The sequence below is a fragment of the Phaseolus vulgaris genome, chromosome 6, assembly GCF_051622355.1.
Source record: "Phaseolus vulgaris cultivar YP4 chromosome 6, ASM5162235v1, whole genome shotgun sequence".
Classification (NCBI taxonomy): Eukaryota; Viridiplantae; Streptophyta; class Magnoliopsida; order Fabales; family Fabaceae; genus Phaseolus; species Phaseolus vulgaris.
The window spans coordinates 21221311-21239265 of record NC_143503.1 but is presented as its reverse complement, the minus strand read 5'-3'; the positions used below and the strand labels follow the sequence as shown (position 1 = coordinate 21239265).

The window sequence follows — 17955 nt, the reverse complement described above, 5'->3', positions numbered from 1 at the left end:
CATTATTGTTATCATTCTGATAATTTTTCTTAGGACTTTCATTTATTATTTTTTCTATTATTTTCACTATTATTGTTAAGATTACCATTATTTGCTATCATTGTTATTATTCTTATAATTTTTTTCACTATTACTGTTATAACTTGTTATTATTATTATTATTTTCTTAGTGTACATTATATTTATATATGATTAATATTATCTTACTCTTATCTTATTGTAAACTTATTATAGGATAATGTATTTTTAATCAATAAATATATTTTTTAATGATATATTTGTTAAAAAAATTATTCTATTATTTAATTACAATTTACTGTAGATATTATTTTTAAGGTCATTATCAACGAATTTATTAGATCTGATTATTGATAATTATAGTATTTTTTAATACATGGTTGGAATAACAATTTTTCTCTAACTTCATACTAATGAATTTTTGTCAGAAAAATTACCCTCTAACACATACTTTAATAGGTCGGTTAATACTAGTATAGGTTAATGGACTAAAATTTCCACTCTACCTCATTCATTTAATGGTGTTTGAGAGGTAGATCGAGGAATTTAACTCACATTATACCCTCTTATCATTAATTATCCTAACTAGTTTTTTCTATTATTATTATTATTAATATCACACTATTATTCCAATATCAATATTATTGTTAGCATAGTTAATGTAATTGTGATTTCTATCCATATATCTCCCAAATTTTCACCTATTGATGAAAAGAATGGTTTGAATTTTTAAAAAGCTACCATCATATGTAACACGATTTGTTTTACAAGAAGAGTGTACTTTATCTCAAAAAAGGTTGTTCTTTTTTAAAGTTGCTCAAGAAAAAAAATGAAACACTTACTAAACATGCATTAGTTTGGTCAAAATTTGTTTTGAAATAGAAAACACAAGGAATAAAATTTGATAGTGAAAATAATAAAACACACGCCATTTCTGTAGTTTACTTGTGTTCTACATAAAACTAAGTGTAAGTAGTGGTTTGTGTGAATTTGCCTTTTGCTGGTTTTGACAAAAGTTTCTTTTTGCTTTGTCTAACTCTTTTGTGTCCATGAAATGCTTATATGATAAACTTTATGCTTCTAAAGCAACTTTGTACTTTTGTGCAGATGTCACTTCTCAATGGTGCTTAAGTTCTTAGGGTTTATTGAGTGTTTGAAAATGAATTACAATGTTCATATATAAAACTTCATTTGGTGTTTTTGTCTATTCCAAAACCCAGATAACCATGTCTGTTAATTAATTAAAAATTGATAAAATTTCTTCCTGCATTTTCTATTGTTACAATGCATTTCCATTCTAGTAATTGTTGGATGAATACATATATATATAAGTGGATGTCTAGTTCATATATATATATATATATATATATATATATATATATGATTGGTAATGGTGTTTATAAACTTAAATTTTGACATAAAAAATGGTTAATATGTAACTTGTGTTGATGAATGACAATGCTAAGAATCACACAAAGATGTTACAAAATCTAAATGTGAATCCAAAACCATTCTAAAATATATATAGAGAGAGACACTCACCAACATGGATAAATTGGTGTTGAATAAACTTTGTGCCTAGAATTCTTCACTATGCATATACCCAAATGAAGAAGGTAGGTTTTGAGGATAATATAGTTTTTTTGAAGTTAGTTTTGTCCAAGTGCATCTCATCAAGCATGTGATATGATGCCTACTATTATGTGCATTACAATATTATATATGAGGCCTTAGTGGTGTGGTTATGCTTTTAGAATAATAGCAATTAATGATTTGTGGTGAGAAGGGGTGATAAAAAAACAATGAATGCCATAGAGAATGCAACTACTTTATTTGTAGCTTCTAATAATTCACTAGCCTCCTTCTAAATCACACTTTGTGTTGAACTACTACTTCTACTAAAACATGTATAACACACCAAAGTGGTCTATAATCTCATAGAGGGTCCATCTCATAATGATGAATCTTGACTATACCTAATTGGATGCTCCCACTTAGTGTAACACCATAACTTATGAACCGGACCACATACTCTATGAAGTGCTACATTCATATATCTTACTCAAACAACCATGTCCTTTAATTAATGTCTAGATGTCACCTAAGGAACAAGTGGGATGGTGAAACACATTAATCTCCTCCCTTCACTTATTCAATTTTAAAACAATCAATACTTTATAAGCTTGACAATATTAAGGATTTAAGTTTTTAATAAATTTGAGCATTTTAGATTAGTTTTTTGTTAAAAAATTGTTATGTTGAATATTCAAAATTTTATATTTTTTATTTAAATTTCTGTCGTTTGATTTTATTGTCAAGTGGAGTAACTTCCTAACTTCATTGTTACTTTATATCGTTATATGAAAAATAAAAAATTACTTAATTAAAGTTTAAGTTTTTTATAAATTTGAGTAATTTCAACTGAGATTTTATTTAAAAAATGATTGTACTAACTGTCCAAAATATTTATATTTTCAATTGAGTTTATATTGATAATTGGGATGATGTAATCATTTGATTATGCAGAGTTAAAGGAGAACACTATGAACTTGCATAATAAAAAAAATAAACTTCTCGAACTCTAACCATCTTTTTCAAACATCATTGTTTTGTGTCTCGACATAGTTGATTTTATTTTTATTTTAGTATTAAAGTTATAAAATGAAACAATGTCATATTTTTTTTTTGTAAAGATGGTTAGAGTTTAAAAACATTAATTTTCTTTTTATCCAAATTCATGAGATTTTTTTTTACTACAAAATTCAATGGTCATGTCATCCTAATTAAAGTTGGGAACTCAATTAAAAAATATTTTGGGTACTTAATAGAATAAATTATTTAACAAAAACTCATTAACTTGACTTGGGTATGACCAAACCCTATCTGCATTAACTTTCTCTGACTCAACTTGACCTATGCATTACTGGACGGGTCCAACTCAAATTGGCCCAACATATGCTATCTTAGTCTGATCTGACTTGTCAAAATTTAACTTGACATAACCTAGACTCGTTCTAACTTAAATTATGCTAACCATTGCTTGATTTGACTCGACACAATTTGGATTATACTTAACTTATCTTTACGTGATTCTAATTCATCTTTATTTAACTTGAACTCGACCTAATCTGAATCTTTGACTAATTTGAGACAATTTTAGCTTGACTTAACTTAATATAACCATACTCATATAAAGGTTGACTTTTATTTTTAAATAAATTATTTAATTTAAAATTTGATCCAAGTCCAAACCATGGAGTTTTTGGTAACATTTTGGTCCTATAACTTTTTTTTGTGAACTTTTGGATCTTGTGGGTTTTTTTTAGCTCCAACCTATGTGGATGATAATGAAACCTTGTGAACTGTGTCAAATTCGCATTTCTAGTTATCTAGATGTTTTTTTGAAAACAAAATTGAGATATCTCCAAAAATAATAATAATTTAAATGTGGTATACCTTGTGAGGAAAATTAGCATGTGCAAGATTTGGTTTACATAAAGTGCACTTTTTATATAGTGTCAAAACATATCCAAACTATTGATGCTTAATCCAATGAGAAGGAACATTAGTGCAGCTTACCAATAGCATACTCTCTATGTATAACTCCACTCACACTAAAACAACATCATTGAATTGAAGACTAAAACCTGAAATGCTTTCACACTATAACATGAAAAGCAACCCTCACTGGATCTCTCAGCCCAATAACCAAATTTACCTCTGAAAGCCCACTTCCACATTTCATAAATTGCTAAAGACACTCTCCAATTGAATGAAGATGGAAGAAAAGTGAGAATGGAAAGATTTTATCAATTTTTGTAGTTGGATATGGTTAGGATTATTGCACTCAATACATTATCGACTTTAGCTACTACTCCTACGGGTCTTACCACTTTTTTGTTAAAAAAGGTTTCTATATTTTAAATTTTTTCCAATGTAGCACTATTACAATTTTTTTACCTATATTAAATTATTCACAATACTTACTCAAGTAATAGTTTATTTTACATATTCAGAATTTGATTTTAAAAACAGGATTTTAATTTTGTTTTAATCCATGGTCCAAAAAAAAAAACACTTTAAGGGAGCAAAATCCGATATATATTTTTTTAAATAAAATAAAATTGTGACAATTTTTTTTAAAAATATAATAATTAAAACATTTGGTAATTTTTAACATTGGTGATATTTGAAATGCATTTCTGTAATAATTTAAATAAATTTTTAGATATAATTGATATTAAAATTTGATTAAAATATTAAGATAATAAAAATATAAATTAAAGTATTGATTTAATTTATAATTAAATATATTTATTAACTTGATTATATAAAACATGGAATAATATATTGTTTCATCTTAATTAATAATCAAAATATTGTATATGATTGAAAAAGTAATGTTAATTTTTACTATTTTGAAAGAGATTAATTTGAATTTAAAACTTATTTTTTAATAAATTTTATCAATTGTTGTTGGTAAATTTATATCGATCCATTTATCATTGTGTTAATGTATAAATGTTAGATTATATATATATATATATATATATATATTTAAATATTAGGTAGTTATGACTGAAATTAATTTATATACTCGAGTCTAATTAAGGGTGAAGAGTTGGATTATATATCGTGTAAGTGTAATTGGTGTTGATTATTCTTGCAATTTTTTTTTTTTTAGTGTGTACTTTGAAACTCTATAATCACTATGTTCCCTTTTCATCAAGAATGTTAAGGGAGAATCCTCTTTATATTCTCTTATCCCTTTGTCTTTTCTTACATATTTGTTGTGTTTAACATGTTTATGTTGGAAGATTCTTGATCTCTAATACGTAATAAAGTAGTATATGAGTTTTGGTTTTGTTATGTTCCACACATAAGTGGTTGATCCTTGATAAAGATCAACCTCCTTTCTTTGTTCTTTTTTGGTGAAGAAAATCTTCAAGAAGATGACCAATACAATTTAGATTGAGAAGTTTTTAAGAAAAGAATAACTTCAATTTGTGTTGCATCAAGATGTGTATTTTTTATAAGGTGTTTGCACTCTCTCTCTAACACAAAAACATAAATGGAGAAGTTCTCTCTAAGAATTCAATAGGAGAAGGTTCATTCTTTAATCTTGTTTATGAAATTCTTCATAAGATTGCGAATGAAGAATCTACTTTTAGGTTGTGGCTAAAACTAGAGAAACTCTTTGTGATAAAGTTCATCTATGGTAAGTTGTTTTTCAAGAAGCGGCTATTTGGACTTCGTATGAAGTAGGATTTATCGTTGAAGGAACATCTTGATAAGATGAACTTAATTTTGATGGAGTTAAGGAATATGGACGTCAAGTGGAAAGGGTGATGATTTAGTGAAGATAAAGAACTCCAACAATAGAAAGGGTGATGAAGTTGGCCCAACTAGGTTGAAAATATTTGTTACTACCAAGAGGTAGAAGAATAAAAAGACAGGAAAAAGATAAGTCAATCCAAGGGGCACTATAGTTACTGTAAAGAACAAAGTCATTAGAATAAATATTGTCCCAAGAGAATGGGGGGAAAAAATCTTTTGTTGCCACAACTCAAATTAATTCATTGTTTAATGAAGATCATTTAGTGGGGTTTTTGACCATGATGGGGTTATTTTTTTTGGTTTTTACCAAAATGGGGTCCGTTTTAAAAAAATTACAAATTTAGGCAAGTCGTGCCAATTTGGCACGACTTCATATGCACAAATCGTTCCAATTTGACACGACTCTGCCATGTCATACTAAAGTCGTGCCAACTTGGCACGACTTCTGCCTTGTCATACTGAAGTCGTGCCATGTCATAATTTGTTTTTTTTTTTTAATTTTATTATTTATATATTGGGTAGTAAGTTATGTAATGTTAAAAATTAATTTGATACATAATTTTCTAAGAGTGTTAGTTTTAAGGAACAAAAAATTGGATATATAATTATTTCAAAATAATTACAAATTATTTATATTATTTGACTTATTTAAAATTTATATAATTATTTTTAAATTATTTAATTATTTCAAAATAATTATAGTACTTATAACTTTTTATATTTTAATATAAATGACATTAAAAAAAATAAACAGGTTTTAAAAATGTATTATTTGAATTGTGATAAAAAAAAATTATTGCTTCAGAAAAAAAAAATTGTGATATACGATTATCCAATTTTTTTCCTTAAAACTAACACTTTTAGAAAATTATGTATCAAATTAATTTTTAACATTACATAACTTACTACCCAATATATAAATAATAAAATTTATAAAAAATAAAAATTATGACGTGGCAGAAGTCGTGCCAAGTTGGCATGACTTCAATATAACAGGACAGAAGTCGTGTCAAGTTGACACGACTTCAGTATGACATGGCAGAGTCGTGTCAAATTGGGACGATTTGTGCATATGAAGTCGTGTCAAATTGGCACGACTTGCCTAAATTTGTAATTTTTTTTAAACGAACCCCATTTTGGTAAAAACAAAAAAAAAAACTCCATCATGGTCAAAAACCCCATTTAGTGCTTACTATAGAAAATAAACTATATTTTTTTTAAACATGGATTTTAGAATCTGGTTGTACTTTCCATATATGCTCGAATAAAAGTTGGTTTGAGATATATAATTAGATGGTCAACAATAATATTCTAATAGACAATGATAATTCATGGAAATTTGTGGGTATTCAAATGCATAATGAACTACTAAGGGCATTATTAAACTTACGTCATATTCCAAAACTGAAGAAAAACCTTATTTCAATTATTGCATCGGATGTTAAAGTTTTTACATGCAATGTTAAAAATGAGTGATGGGAGTGTCGTGGTAATCCTTGTAAATTTATGGGTATTGGGTCTATTAGGATTCAAATGCATGATGGATTAGTGAGAAAACATTCATGAGATTCCATAATTGAAGAAGAACATCATCCAATGAGTGTATTGGTTGCTAAATTTTCCACATGCAATGTTAAAGGTGGGGTGATGCGAGTGTTGGGGAAGAGGAATGTTATAGTAATGTAGGGGGATAAGATAGGTAATTTGTATATCCTAAAAGGTTCTATTTTGATAGGATCCATCTTCTCTGTCTCTTTGTTTACACATGATAATTTTGTGACATTTATGTCAAACCATATGAGTGAGAAAGGGATGAAAGTTTTATATAAGTGTGGGTTACTAGGTAACCACTAGATAACATCTTTGTAGTTTTATGAGCATTGTGTCTATGATAAGAAACATAAACAATATTTTCTAAAGGTAATCCGCAACACGAAGGCCATGTTGAATTATGTTCATTATGATTGTTAAGGTATTCTCTATCATTAATGATTATTTAAGGATGCCTTAGATTTTCATTATGAAACAAACATTTAAGGCTTTTAATCATTTCAAAGATCATTATACTCTTATGCTTAATCAAACTGGTAAGAAGGTAAGTGTTTGAGGATAGATAATGGATTGAAATTCTACTATATGTGTTGAAGATGGTTGCTGCCCCTTCAAGACATGTGTTTGATGAAGACTTCTATGTACATTTCATGTGTATTTTGCTTTGCTTTAAGTGTGTCTTAGGTAGTGCTTAGAGGTTGTTTAAGAGTGGGCTTTTTGCTGAGTAACTCACCTCATAACCACTAGCCATGTGATAAGAACAAACATAAGATTTCTTAAACTGTTTTTCACATGTTTTACAAAAAACACGTTTACTGCATAAAAATAAATCTGTTCTTTTCTAAATAAACAGATTCATTTTTAAACTGATGCCTTGGCTAAGTCTTGTGAAAATTAGATTTTGTGCATCATGTATTTTGACTAAGTCTTCTACCTTTCAAAACGATTGTGTTTTAAATAGTTAAGCTTTTCTGTTTTCGTTTTGAAAAATAAATATGTTCATCTGTAAATGAATAGATTCTTTTTGTCTCTGGTGCCATGTCCAGCTTAAACGTTTTTCAGTTTCATCTCTGCACCAGAATGGTTGACTAAGTCTCCTCACTTAACAAATTCTCTAACTGCTTTTTGAAAATAAATCTGTTCATTTTATTTTCAATATGTTCATTTTATAACAGCTTTAACTGTTTTTCAAAATTCTGTTATAAGTTGGTTTTCTATAAAATGAAAACTTGTTTCTGAATTTAATAATCGTTCACACATTTGAGAAAACAAGTTTTACAGCAGAGAATTAAGAGTTTACAAAGAATTAGCATCTGTTCTTCAAAGATTTCGAAAATCACAAAGTGCTTGTTCTTGTTTGGTTCCAAAAGCTTGGTGTGAGGTGTTGCTACTGTTCTAGCAATCTGTTCTACTGGTTTAAGGCAGATTTCTGCATCCTCAATCAGGTGTAGTCGTTTCACTTTTCATTTCTTGTAAAAGTTTGGTTGTACACTCTTCTTGATAGGTTTCTTGAAGAGGGTGTGTGCTGAAATAGGGTTTTTCAATAAGTGTACCTAAGTTCTTGTAGGTTTCAAGAACAGTGGGATTTGTGTTTGTTTGAAGTGTGATTTAGTGAATTTCACCTTGGTTTAGGTGAAGACTGGATGTAGCTCAGTGGAGTGAACCAATATAATTGCCTTGTGTTCATTCTCCCTTAATCTCTGCACTTAAATTTCTGCATAACTGTTAAACTGTCAAGAAATAAATCTGTTCAATCAATAATAAATCTGTTCTTTCTGGGCTCGGTTCATACTGTTCTTAATTTCTGGAAAAACTGGTTAATTTTGAAAAGAACATTTATAATCTGTTAAAAGCCACTGGAACAGGTTGATTGTAATAGGTTACTCAATTAATTGTCAAGCTATCAATTGAACCTTAATCACTTGCTTGAAATTGAAGTTTGTTGTTTTGTGATTTACTGTTCTTCATCAGTATATCAGTGTGTGTATCTGGAAAATCGATCTGCATAATCTTGTGATAATCTTGACTGTATAAACGTTTTTCAAACACAAACAGTGCCAAAATAAATCTGTTCATTTTCACATAAATCGATTTATTTTCTGTAAACTATGTTAAACACTCTTTCTGCGAGAAAGATTTAAAAGGTCAATTCACCCCCCCTCTTGAACTTTGACACTATTAAACCCAACAACATGGAGTTTGACAACTTTTATAAAAATGAAGGTATTGTGAGACATTATAATTTTTTATCATACTCCATAACATAATGAGTTAAATGAAAAGATTAATAGAACCTTGTTAGGGAGAGAGAAATGTATGTTGTCTCATCTAGATATGGATAGAATGTATTAGGCATGCTTCTTGGTGAATCATTCTTAGATCTGTTTATAAAAAAGGAATTCAAGACTCTATTTGATGTGTGGTTTGGTAAGTCAACAAACTACTCTATGTTGAAAGTTCTTGGTTGTCCAACATACTATCATGTGGATGGTGGTAATATAGAACCCAAAACCAAGAAACGAGTTCTTGTGAGCTATGGAGAGAGAGCAAAAAGGTAGTCACCTTTTGAATAGAGGTTGATTCTCAGTAGAGATGCAACTTTTGATAAAAAAAAATATCTACTATAATCTGAAGGGAGTTTAAGAAAGTTTGAAGTAAAGGTTTAATATGTGGATGTAAGCGATGTTATCATTTAAACGCTAGAGCAACCATATGATACATCACCAAGTCAAACTAAAAGAAATTCTTAGGGACAACATCCACATTTTCTCACATGTAGTTATAAACATATGTCATCAAAGTTCTAAATCAAAGTTCTACTTGCAGTTGTGGTGTCCATGGATATGTCGTTGGAGTAGCTTGATGTGAATACATTATTCTTTCATGAAAACAAAGCATAGTGGTACCTTGCTTTGCAAGAAAATAACTCTAAAACCTAAAAGTTTCCAACTCAGGCAGAGATATCTCCAAAATTTCAACCTATATCAGACAAATGGAGGAAAGAACCTTCACATGCAAAGAAAAATGAGAAAAGAGGAAACCCAACTTCAAGAGAACAAGAAACTTACTTAGATCAAATTTTTATTAAATTATTTTGATCTCCTCTTTAATATTTACTCATAAATGAGACTAAATAATAATAAATAAGATGAATGACTAATCTTAAATATGAGAAAGAAGGTAAATGATTTATAATTCTAGAGAGATAGGATTTCATATAAATGAACAATGAATTGTTTTAAATTTATTTATAGTCATTTAAAAAAAATATTGTTATCCTTCATTAATTCAATACTCATAATTTATTTATATATAATTAACGTAAAAAAAATACATAACCAACTTATGAACTCATAATTTATTTGTATATAATTAACGTAAAAACATACATAAACCAACTTATAAACCAGGTACAATTTTTAAAATAACTATTATAAAGTAAACTAATTATTACACACAATTATATAAGTATCACAAAACCCTTATATTATTAACATATAAGTTGATTTTAACCTAATTTTTTTTTACATTCTTTTTTATAACTATATTACTGGAATAAATATTTTTTCAATAATTAATCCCCTTAAAAAAATTAAATAACTATCTTTAGTGAACATTTTTCCATAATTTTTCCAATAACATTTTTTTATTTACAATATTTTAACATAAAATTATACTAAAAGAGATAGATTTTAACATCATCTAGACGAATGATTTATTCACAAAAACAAAATTGTTTCCACAAAAACAAAATTGAAGTATTATTATTAATTTATTCTCCCATTATAAACGAAACATAGTCACATTTTGGAAATCCTTCTAAGATTCTTTCCCTCTTCATTTTCATGTCTTCATAGTTGTCACCAATGTTAAAGACGACATTGAAGCTGTCAGATAGTAACACTTTGTTACAGAAGCATGCAAAAAAGACATTACTACTCTTCAGGTTCTTTCTCTCTCAAATCACATTTCTCATATTATTCAATTTCATTGTCATAATTCATTCATATATCTAATGTGTCAATTGTGCAATCAATGATAAAAGTTTTTCTTGTTCATTTTTTAGCTATGATTTCATAACTTTTTGGCTTTTAGGGTAAAATTTGTTTTATTTGACTCTAACATTTCAAATATATTAAGTATGCATTAAAAATATATTAAACATAATTTTAAGTCTCTGGTTAATAATAAAAGAAAATTTGATGGAATGACAGTTTTTAATACATGAATTTTATTATTAAAAGTGATTTTTTTGGTTAGATGCTTCATTAATCCAATGTTAAGACTATATCATTTTATATAAGGTCTTTTTATCTATTTTTTATTAAAAAAATTAGAAAGTATATTTACATTTTAGAGAATAAAAATATATTTAAATTTTAGAGAGACAAAAATTTAATATCAATATTTTAAGAACTTGCCAGGATGCAAAATATAATTTAAATTTTCATTAAATAACAATTTTTTAAAACTTTTTAATAAAAAATCCTTAATTTATTTTTACTTTTAAATGTTTTTTCTTCATTTCATTGTCTTTTTTTATACCTTATTTCTTTAATTTGTAAGACGATGTAAAAGAAAATAATTAATCTCGTTTTAGTTCTTTAATTTTTAATCCTTAATATAAAGACAAAAAATAATTCCATCTTTCGGATTTTAGAATATTTAATATAATTTATTTTTTTAAAAACTATTTAATATGGTTCCTTATATTAAATTGTTTTTATTAAAACGAATTTATATATGAATCGTTTTAAAAACAATTAGAATTATGAATTGTTTTAAAAGAGTTGGATTAAAAAAAATAGTATGAAATTGATTTTTTTTTAAATTAAGATGAAATTGAATTTTTTAAAATATGATAATTGAATTGATTTCTAATCTTGATATAGAAACTAAAATGCTAATTAAGAAAAAAAAAATCCTTGCATAATACTTTATTCACTTCCCTATCTATTTATATTTAAGAAACATGTGTACAGAATAATTGTGTTTTTGTACTCTATTTTAAAGCACGTTGAAACCAATAATAGTGTCTTTGGATTGAACGTGCATTTCACAATTTTAAAATAAATATATAAAGTATTAATTCTTTTCAACCTTTTATTTTATAGATGCAAAATATCTACAGATTTGATTAATATTTTTTTAACTCAAAAATTACAACTGCTGTTATTTTTTGTAATTATTTTAATTATTTTACAAAACTCAAAAACAATTTTTTTCTAAAAAAATCTTAGTTTAATTATCCTCAAACCAACAATATGTTGGCATTGTTTCTGGACTACAACATCCCATTCCCATTACTTATAATAAATAATATTTTATAACAATCGATGGAAAATAAATATGGTGATTTTTTGTGATTTAGTAAATATTTTTTTATTTGAGATTTGGAATTAAGGAGAAAAATCCACAAACAATATCTTAAGCAAGATCAATAAGTGTAAAATTTTCATTGATAATATACATTGGTAGTAGGATGAATGTAAAATCTTGAAAATAACTAATATGGAATATGCTATATGTACACTATGTAAGTTTCTTGCTCAAGTTAAACAATATTTAATTACACTTTGATCTTTCTAACTTAATTTATAAGTAATTTTAGTTCTTCATTTTTTTAATTAAATTAATCAATTCTCTCAATTTTTAAATTAAATATTTTCTCCTAAACCTACAAATTCACATTTTGTATTTCAAAGTTTTTATCCATTGAATCAATTAAATTATTTTATATATCCAAAACTTATAAACTTAAAGAAATTACAAACTTAATTCCAAATGTATAAAGAAAAAGAGTTCTCAATTTTCATCTCTGGAAATCCTAATCTTAAATTCTATAATTTCCTTAACTTTTATAAACTTTTTACTAGATTAATTCTGATTTAAAAAAATTTAAAATTATTTAATATTTCAAATCTATCATAAACATCTACACTACAATTTTTTTTAAATTATTCATAAATTATTACTTACGAAATTAAATTCGAAGATAAATTTGCATGTAAATTTGTCAACTAATACATGATTATGATAGAAATTATTTGAAATTGCACAATTAATTAGGCAGTGGAAATACACTTTCCTACATTACGATGAATGAAAAAAAAATATATATAAGAAATTAGCCAGTTCCAACCACTGCATTGATGAATTTCTCTGTGATTGTGACATTTAGAACGTGCATTGATTTAATTGACAACAACATAATCACACCAAAATCACATTTGAACTTTGAATCCCAACTAGGCCTGGGCCAATCAAGCCCAAAAAGTTCAACGGCCCATTCTCTAATTAAACTTTAAAGGTGTCTCTTGAGGATAACCAAATATGTTAGCAAACAAAATTTACTCTTCAAACTAAGCCAACTACTTCCTGCACCTGATTAAATTTTAACCTGTATTTGATTTTTATGTGAAATGAAAAAAAAAATTCCACAAAATTTTTTTTAGTCTCTGATTTTTAATTTAATGCAACTAATTATTTTTAGTTTCTAAAATTGTTTTTTATTTTATGATTTTTTGTAGTGGGTGTTGTTGTTTTTAGAATAAGTATATTTAAAATAAATTACATTTGGATAAGTAATGTTTTACATTCGTGACTTCATATTAAAAGAATTTATGAAACACAATTTTAATTTTGAAATCATGTAAAATTGATATTGAATTTGAAGAATATGATAATGGAATCTATAATATTATAGAAATGAAAGTCTAAATGGTTGGACTAACATTCTCACTCTATTTACTAAGGGGCATGTGGACCTTTGGAAAGGAAGACTAAGGTATATGAGTTTGCAGTGTTCTCTCCACTAACCTTTCTCTTTTCTTTTTCCAAAACATGTGCCTGTTCCATCTACTCATTATGTGGCATCAATGTAATCACTACTTTGCTGTTACATACTATATATAGTCCTCAGATTCTGGCACCAGACATGCACTTTTGGAAAAACCTTTTTAACGTGCTTTTCCTCACTCCTTAAATGCCACCACAGCTTCACCACTTTTCAACCCAAATCATCTTGCATTTTACTCATCTTCTCACTTTCAGTCTAAGCCCATTTTCTCACCCTTTCTCTCAACTATGACCATCTGCTTTTCTGGATTCAGTCAAGCCACAACAAGGTGTAAGGAACTTCTTTCCATCTGGCTTTTGGCTGGCAGTGACAGTTATGCACTTCATCAGTTCATGAAAGTTCTCAAGAGACTTGTTTTTGCTGAATTTACCTGCATTCTGGCATTAGGTGATGTGTTAAATTGCTAACTTTGCCTTTTTCATCATATTCTAGTTACTAGTTCAGTCCACATGGCTAACTACAACATGTTACATCATATTATGTTGCACATTTCATAGTTTAGGAATTTGAGTCTAAACCAAACATTCATCATTACCATCCCTACAACCTTCCTCTCTGGAAGACAAAACTTGGTGTTTACCATTAATCTTTGCAACACTAAAACACCAACAAAAAAATTTCATCCTATCTGGTGAGATCAATTATATATATAGAGAGAGATAGATCACACACCTTCCTTATGCTGGCTTTTTTCAGAAAGAGTCACCAAGAAGATACACATCAATGACTCGTGCATACACCAAACATATTAAACTAATTGATGTCCAATTTTTCAAGTCTTTTCTCTTAGAAAAACTTAACATTTCAGACTCGGTTTAAGTTTAAATTGTCAAATATTATTCTTCATGAGATTCCTCTCAAGGTCTCTCTCCTTGCAACATTTACCAAAACATTGGAAATAAATCATTCTATGGTGTTGTAAGTAATGTTTGATATTTGGCACAGGAGGGTCCATAATGGGGATAATTGCAGGAGCCATCTGTGGCCAGACAACAGAAGCTGGTTTTCTTGATGGTGCTTGCAAAGGAGCTGTCACAGGGGCAATTGCTGCACTAGAATTGCTAAACAATGCTGCAGTTGCTGAGAATCTATCAAAGGTAATACTTCAAGTTTCATGGTTTTTGGCAATAGATAGATTCATATAATCATATTATTTCACCAATGGCTAGTGGCTAAAAACACTCTGCACCTGTTAAATAAGTATTAGGTTAGAGGTAATGATACAATTACATATTTTGTTGTTTGCTTAATCAAATATTTGATTAAAGGATGTGTTCTTGAAGTTATAACAATTGTGCTTTTTGATTAAATAAGTAACAGTTTAGCATAAACTGAAACATGTAATGTAATTGAAATAAAGTAAAAAGTAATGATGCTGAATCAATAAACAGGAATGAAGAGAAAAAAAAATTGAACTAAAACTAGATATCAATTAAGATATAACTCTTTTAACTTAAAAATATAACTGTTCAAATAACTGTGACAGTATCTTTTGAAAATCAAACTTTTGATTTTTGCTCTAATACCATTTATATATAAGCTTGCTAGAAATGGCATTCTTCATCTGTAAAATGTGAACTCTTAAATTTGATGTTGATTTGCAGATTGCCCTATTGAGGAGTTTGTTAAATGGAAAAGTATTTATGGAATGGATATGTCCAGTTGTTGCACAAGCCTATGAATGTCATGTAAGGACAGCATATACAAAAGAAATATAAAATTTGAAAACTGCATAGCCCTGGAGTTTTTCACATCAATTTTGTACGAAATTAATGTTTGCAGATCAGTGCACATGGAACAATTTACAGAGAAGAATCAGATATTTATAATGGCTTTGTCAGGGGAATCACAGTCAAAGGGATGGCTTGGAATATCATCCAAGACCTTCCTGTTCAACAATTCAGTAAAATGTTGAAACTATACAATGAATCATGCTGCTCTATTTGCTTCCAGGTGAGAAAATGCATGAGTTTAAGCAGAGTTATTGTTTTAGAAATATGTTATTTTTACCAACTACATAGTCTATGAAGAGATAGAGAAAGTTTGAAAAATTGTTAACTGTTTTTTTTACTGCATAAATATTAAAGTAATATTTTCTAAATTTAATATTCACATGCATATATAGTAAATTATATTTGGACTCAAATATAAAAAAAAAATGTGATATAGTTTGAAACACAAACAAATTTATCAATGAGTTATTGGTTGAAGTGGTTAATGAGTTTCCTAACAAAGATTAGTCAAATCAAAATAGATGAATGTTTTTCCTATAATATTATTTATTCAATAGTAAATTATATTGTGCAGGATTTTGAGGATGAAGAATTTGTGAGAACACTTCCAAAGTGTGGCCACTTTTTTCACTTGGTGTGCATAGACAAATGGCTAGTTCAACAAGGATCATGCCCCATCTGTAGAATTAATTATGTTCCACATTTATGAATTTGCACCAGTATTGTAGTTGAGAATCCCTTTATATATTTTCACAGAAAAAAAAAATCAGCATTATTCTAGTGTTTTTTGTTTTTTAATAATCCATTGTCTTGTGGTCCAAGAATAAATATAAATAATGATATAATTAATTTTAGTGTAAACGTAATTTAACTTTATTTATATTTGAGTTTCAATTTTTCTTTTGTTGTCAATGTTTGAATAATTTTTAATTGAGTGATAATATATAAAAATTTACGCTGCATATTATTGAAAAAAATCAGATTCAGTATTTTAAAAGTTTCTTTATGCACTAAAGGAGGACATGCTAAACCTTTGCCATAGATAAACAAAATAACTGATAATTCAATCCTTCAATATATTAATAAAATAAATTTGTAAAATAATATTAAATAGTTAAGGGTTAAATATGTTTTTAGTCTCTATTAAATAATTAAGGGTTAAATATGTTTTTAGTCTCTATTAAATAATTAAGGGTTAAATATGTTTTTAGTTCTGTATTATAACCGGTAATTGATAACTTTATATTATATATGTGTTTGTAGTATGAAAATGATTGGAATGAGTCTTTGTGTACGTAAAATTGATTCTATTTGAGATTCACTTTACCAAACCTATTGAAAAAAACTAACAATTTTTAAAAAACACTAACAATCTTTGGAAAAAAATTAACAATTTCATATAAAAATATTCATTCCAATATTTTTATACCAAAATATTTGAATGGTATAAAGATATTTGAATGGTATAAAGTTTAAACCAATAACTCTTTATTATAATAAAGGAACTGAGAATGTCCGTAATTTCTAACTTAAAAACATATAACAAAATATCATTTATAAATTTTCAACTTTCAAATCAAAACATATATAATACTTAAATTTAAATTTTAAGTATGATAACAAAGTTCATTAACAATACAATTCCTTGGATACATATTCAAGCACAAGAAATATCTGAAGAAATAGGAAGAAGTGAAAATGGAGTGTCCCAAGCATAGCTAAATTCAACAACACCCTCCTCTAATATAGGGTTTCCACTATTAACAAGACAAACATGGCCAGAAACTTTCAAAATTGAAGGGTCTATCGATTTAACGGATTGAAATCCTTTGCAATCCAGTTTCACATTTGATTGAGCACAAGAACACCAGTTTGCAACAGTCACACTCAGTTCTGGCTTTCCCTTCACTGTAAGTCCAGTTATTGCTTGGCTTACATGAATATCCTCCAAAGAGCATTTGCTATAACCTTATTAACATAATCATGCAATAAACAAGTTATGAAAATAATAATTTACAAAAAAAAAATTATGTTTCATAGAAGAAATCATCACCTTGAGAAAAGAAGATAAAGAAGAGAATCATGTTGAAAAGCTTGATAGTTGAGGTGGCCATTTATCTATGACACAAATGTAAGGTCTGATTCCTGAATTTGTTTAGCCAAAGAACATTGAATGCTGTGTTATTTATTTGTGTTATTTATAGATGAATTTGATAGATCTATTTCAATTGTATTTTTGGACTATTCAAAAACTTATTAATTAATTACTCTATTTCAATTCATGACTAACATGTTAAAAAAAATTAAAGAGTATAAAACTAAGTCTATTTAATTATTACATGAGTATTGATAACCATAATCATTACAATTTTGATTACATTAAATAAATATTTTCTATTTTAAATATTATTTTCATGATTACTCTTAATTGATACATAAAAGAGTAAGCGAAAAAAT

The 17955-nt window shown here is 27.3% G+C and overlaps 2 protein-coding genes across 2 annotated transcripts; one reads left to right on the top strand and one right to left on the bottom strand.

The window, feature by feature from the left end:
• Positions 1–13871: 13871 nt before the first annotated feature.
• Positions 13872–16330, top strand: LOC137833060 (NEP1-interacting protein-like 1). The gene is made up of 5 exons (XM_068641443.2): positions 13872–14152; positions 14711–14862; positions 15370–15453; positions 15548–15718; positions 16073–16330. The coding sequence occupies exons 1-5, from the start codon at positions 13993–13995 to the stop codon at positions 16205–16207; spliced, it is 702 nt and encodes a 233-aa protein (XP_068497544.1). The 5' UTR covers positions 13872–13992; the 3' UTR covers positions 16208–16330.
• Positions 16331–17155: 825 nt separating this feature from the next.
• On the bottom strand, positions 17156–17612 carry LOC137833439 (uncharacterized). The gene is made up of 2 exons (XM_068641791.1): positions 17552–17612; positions 17156–17466 (listed from the first exon to the last, which is right to left on the bottom strand). Exons 1-2 carry the CDS (start codon positions 17610–17612, stop codon positions 17156–17158), a joined length of 372 nt encoding a protein of 123 aa, XP_068497892.1.
• Positions 17613–17955: the final 343 nt, after the last annotated feature.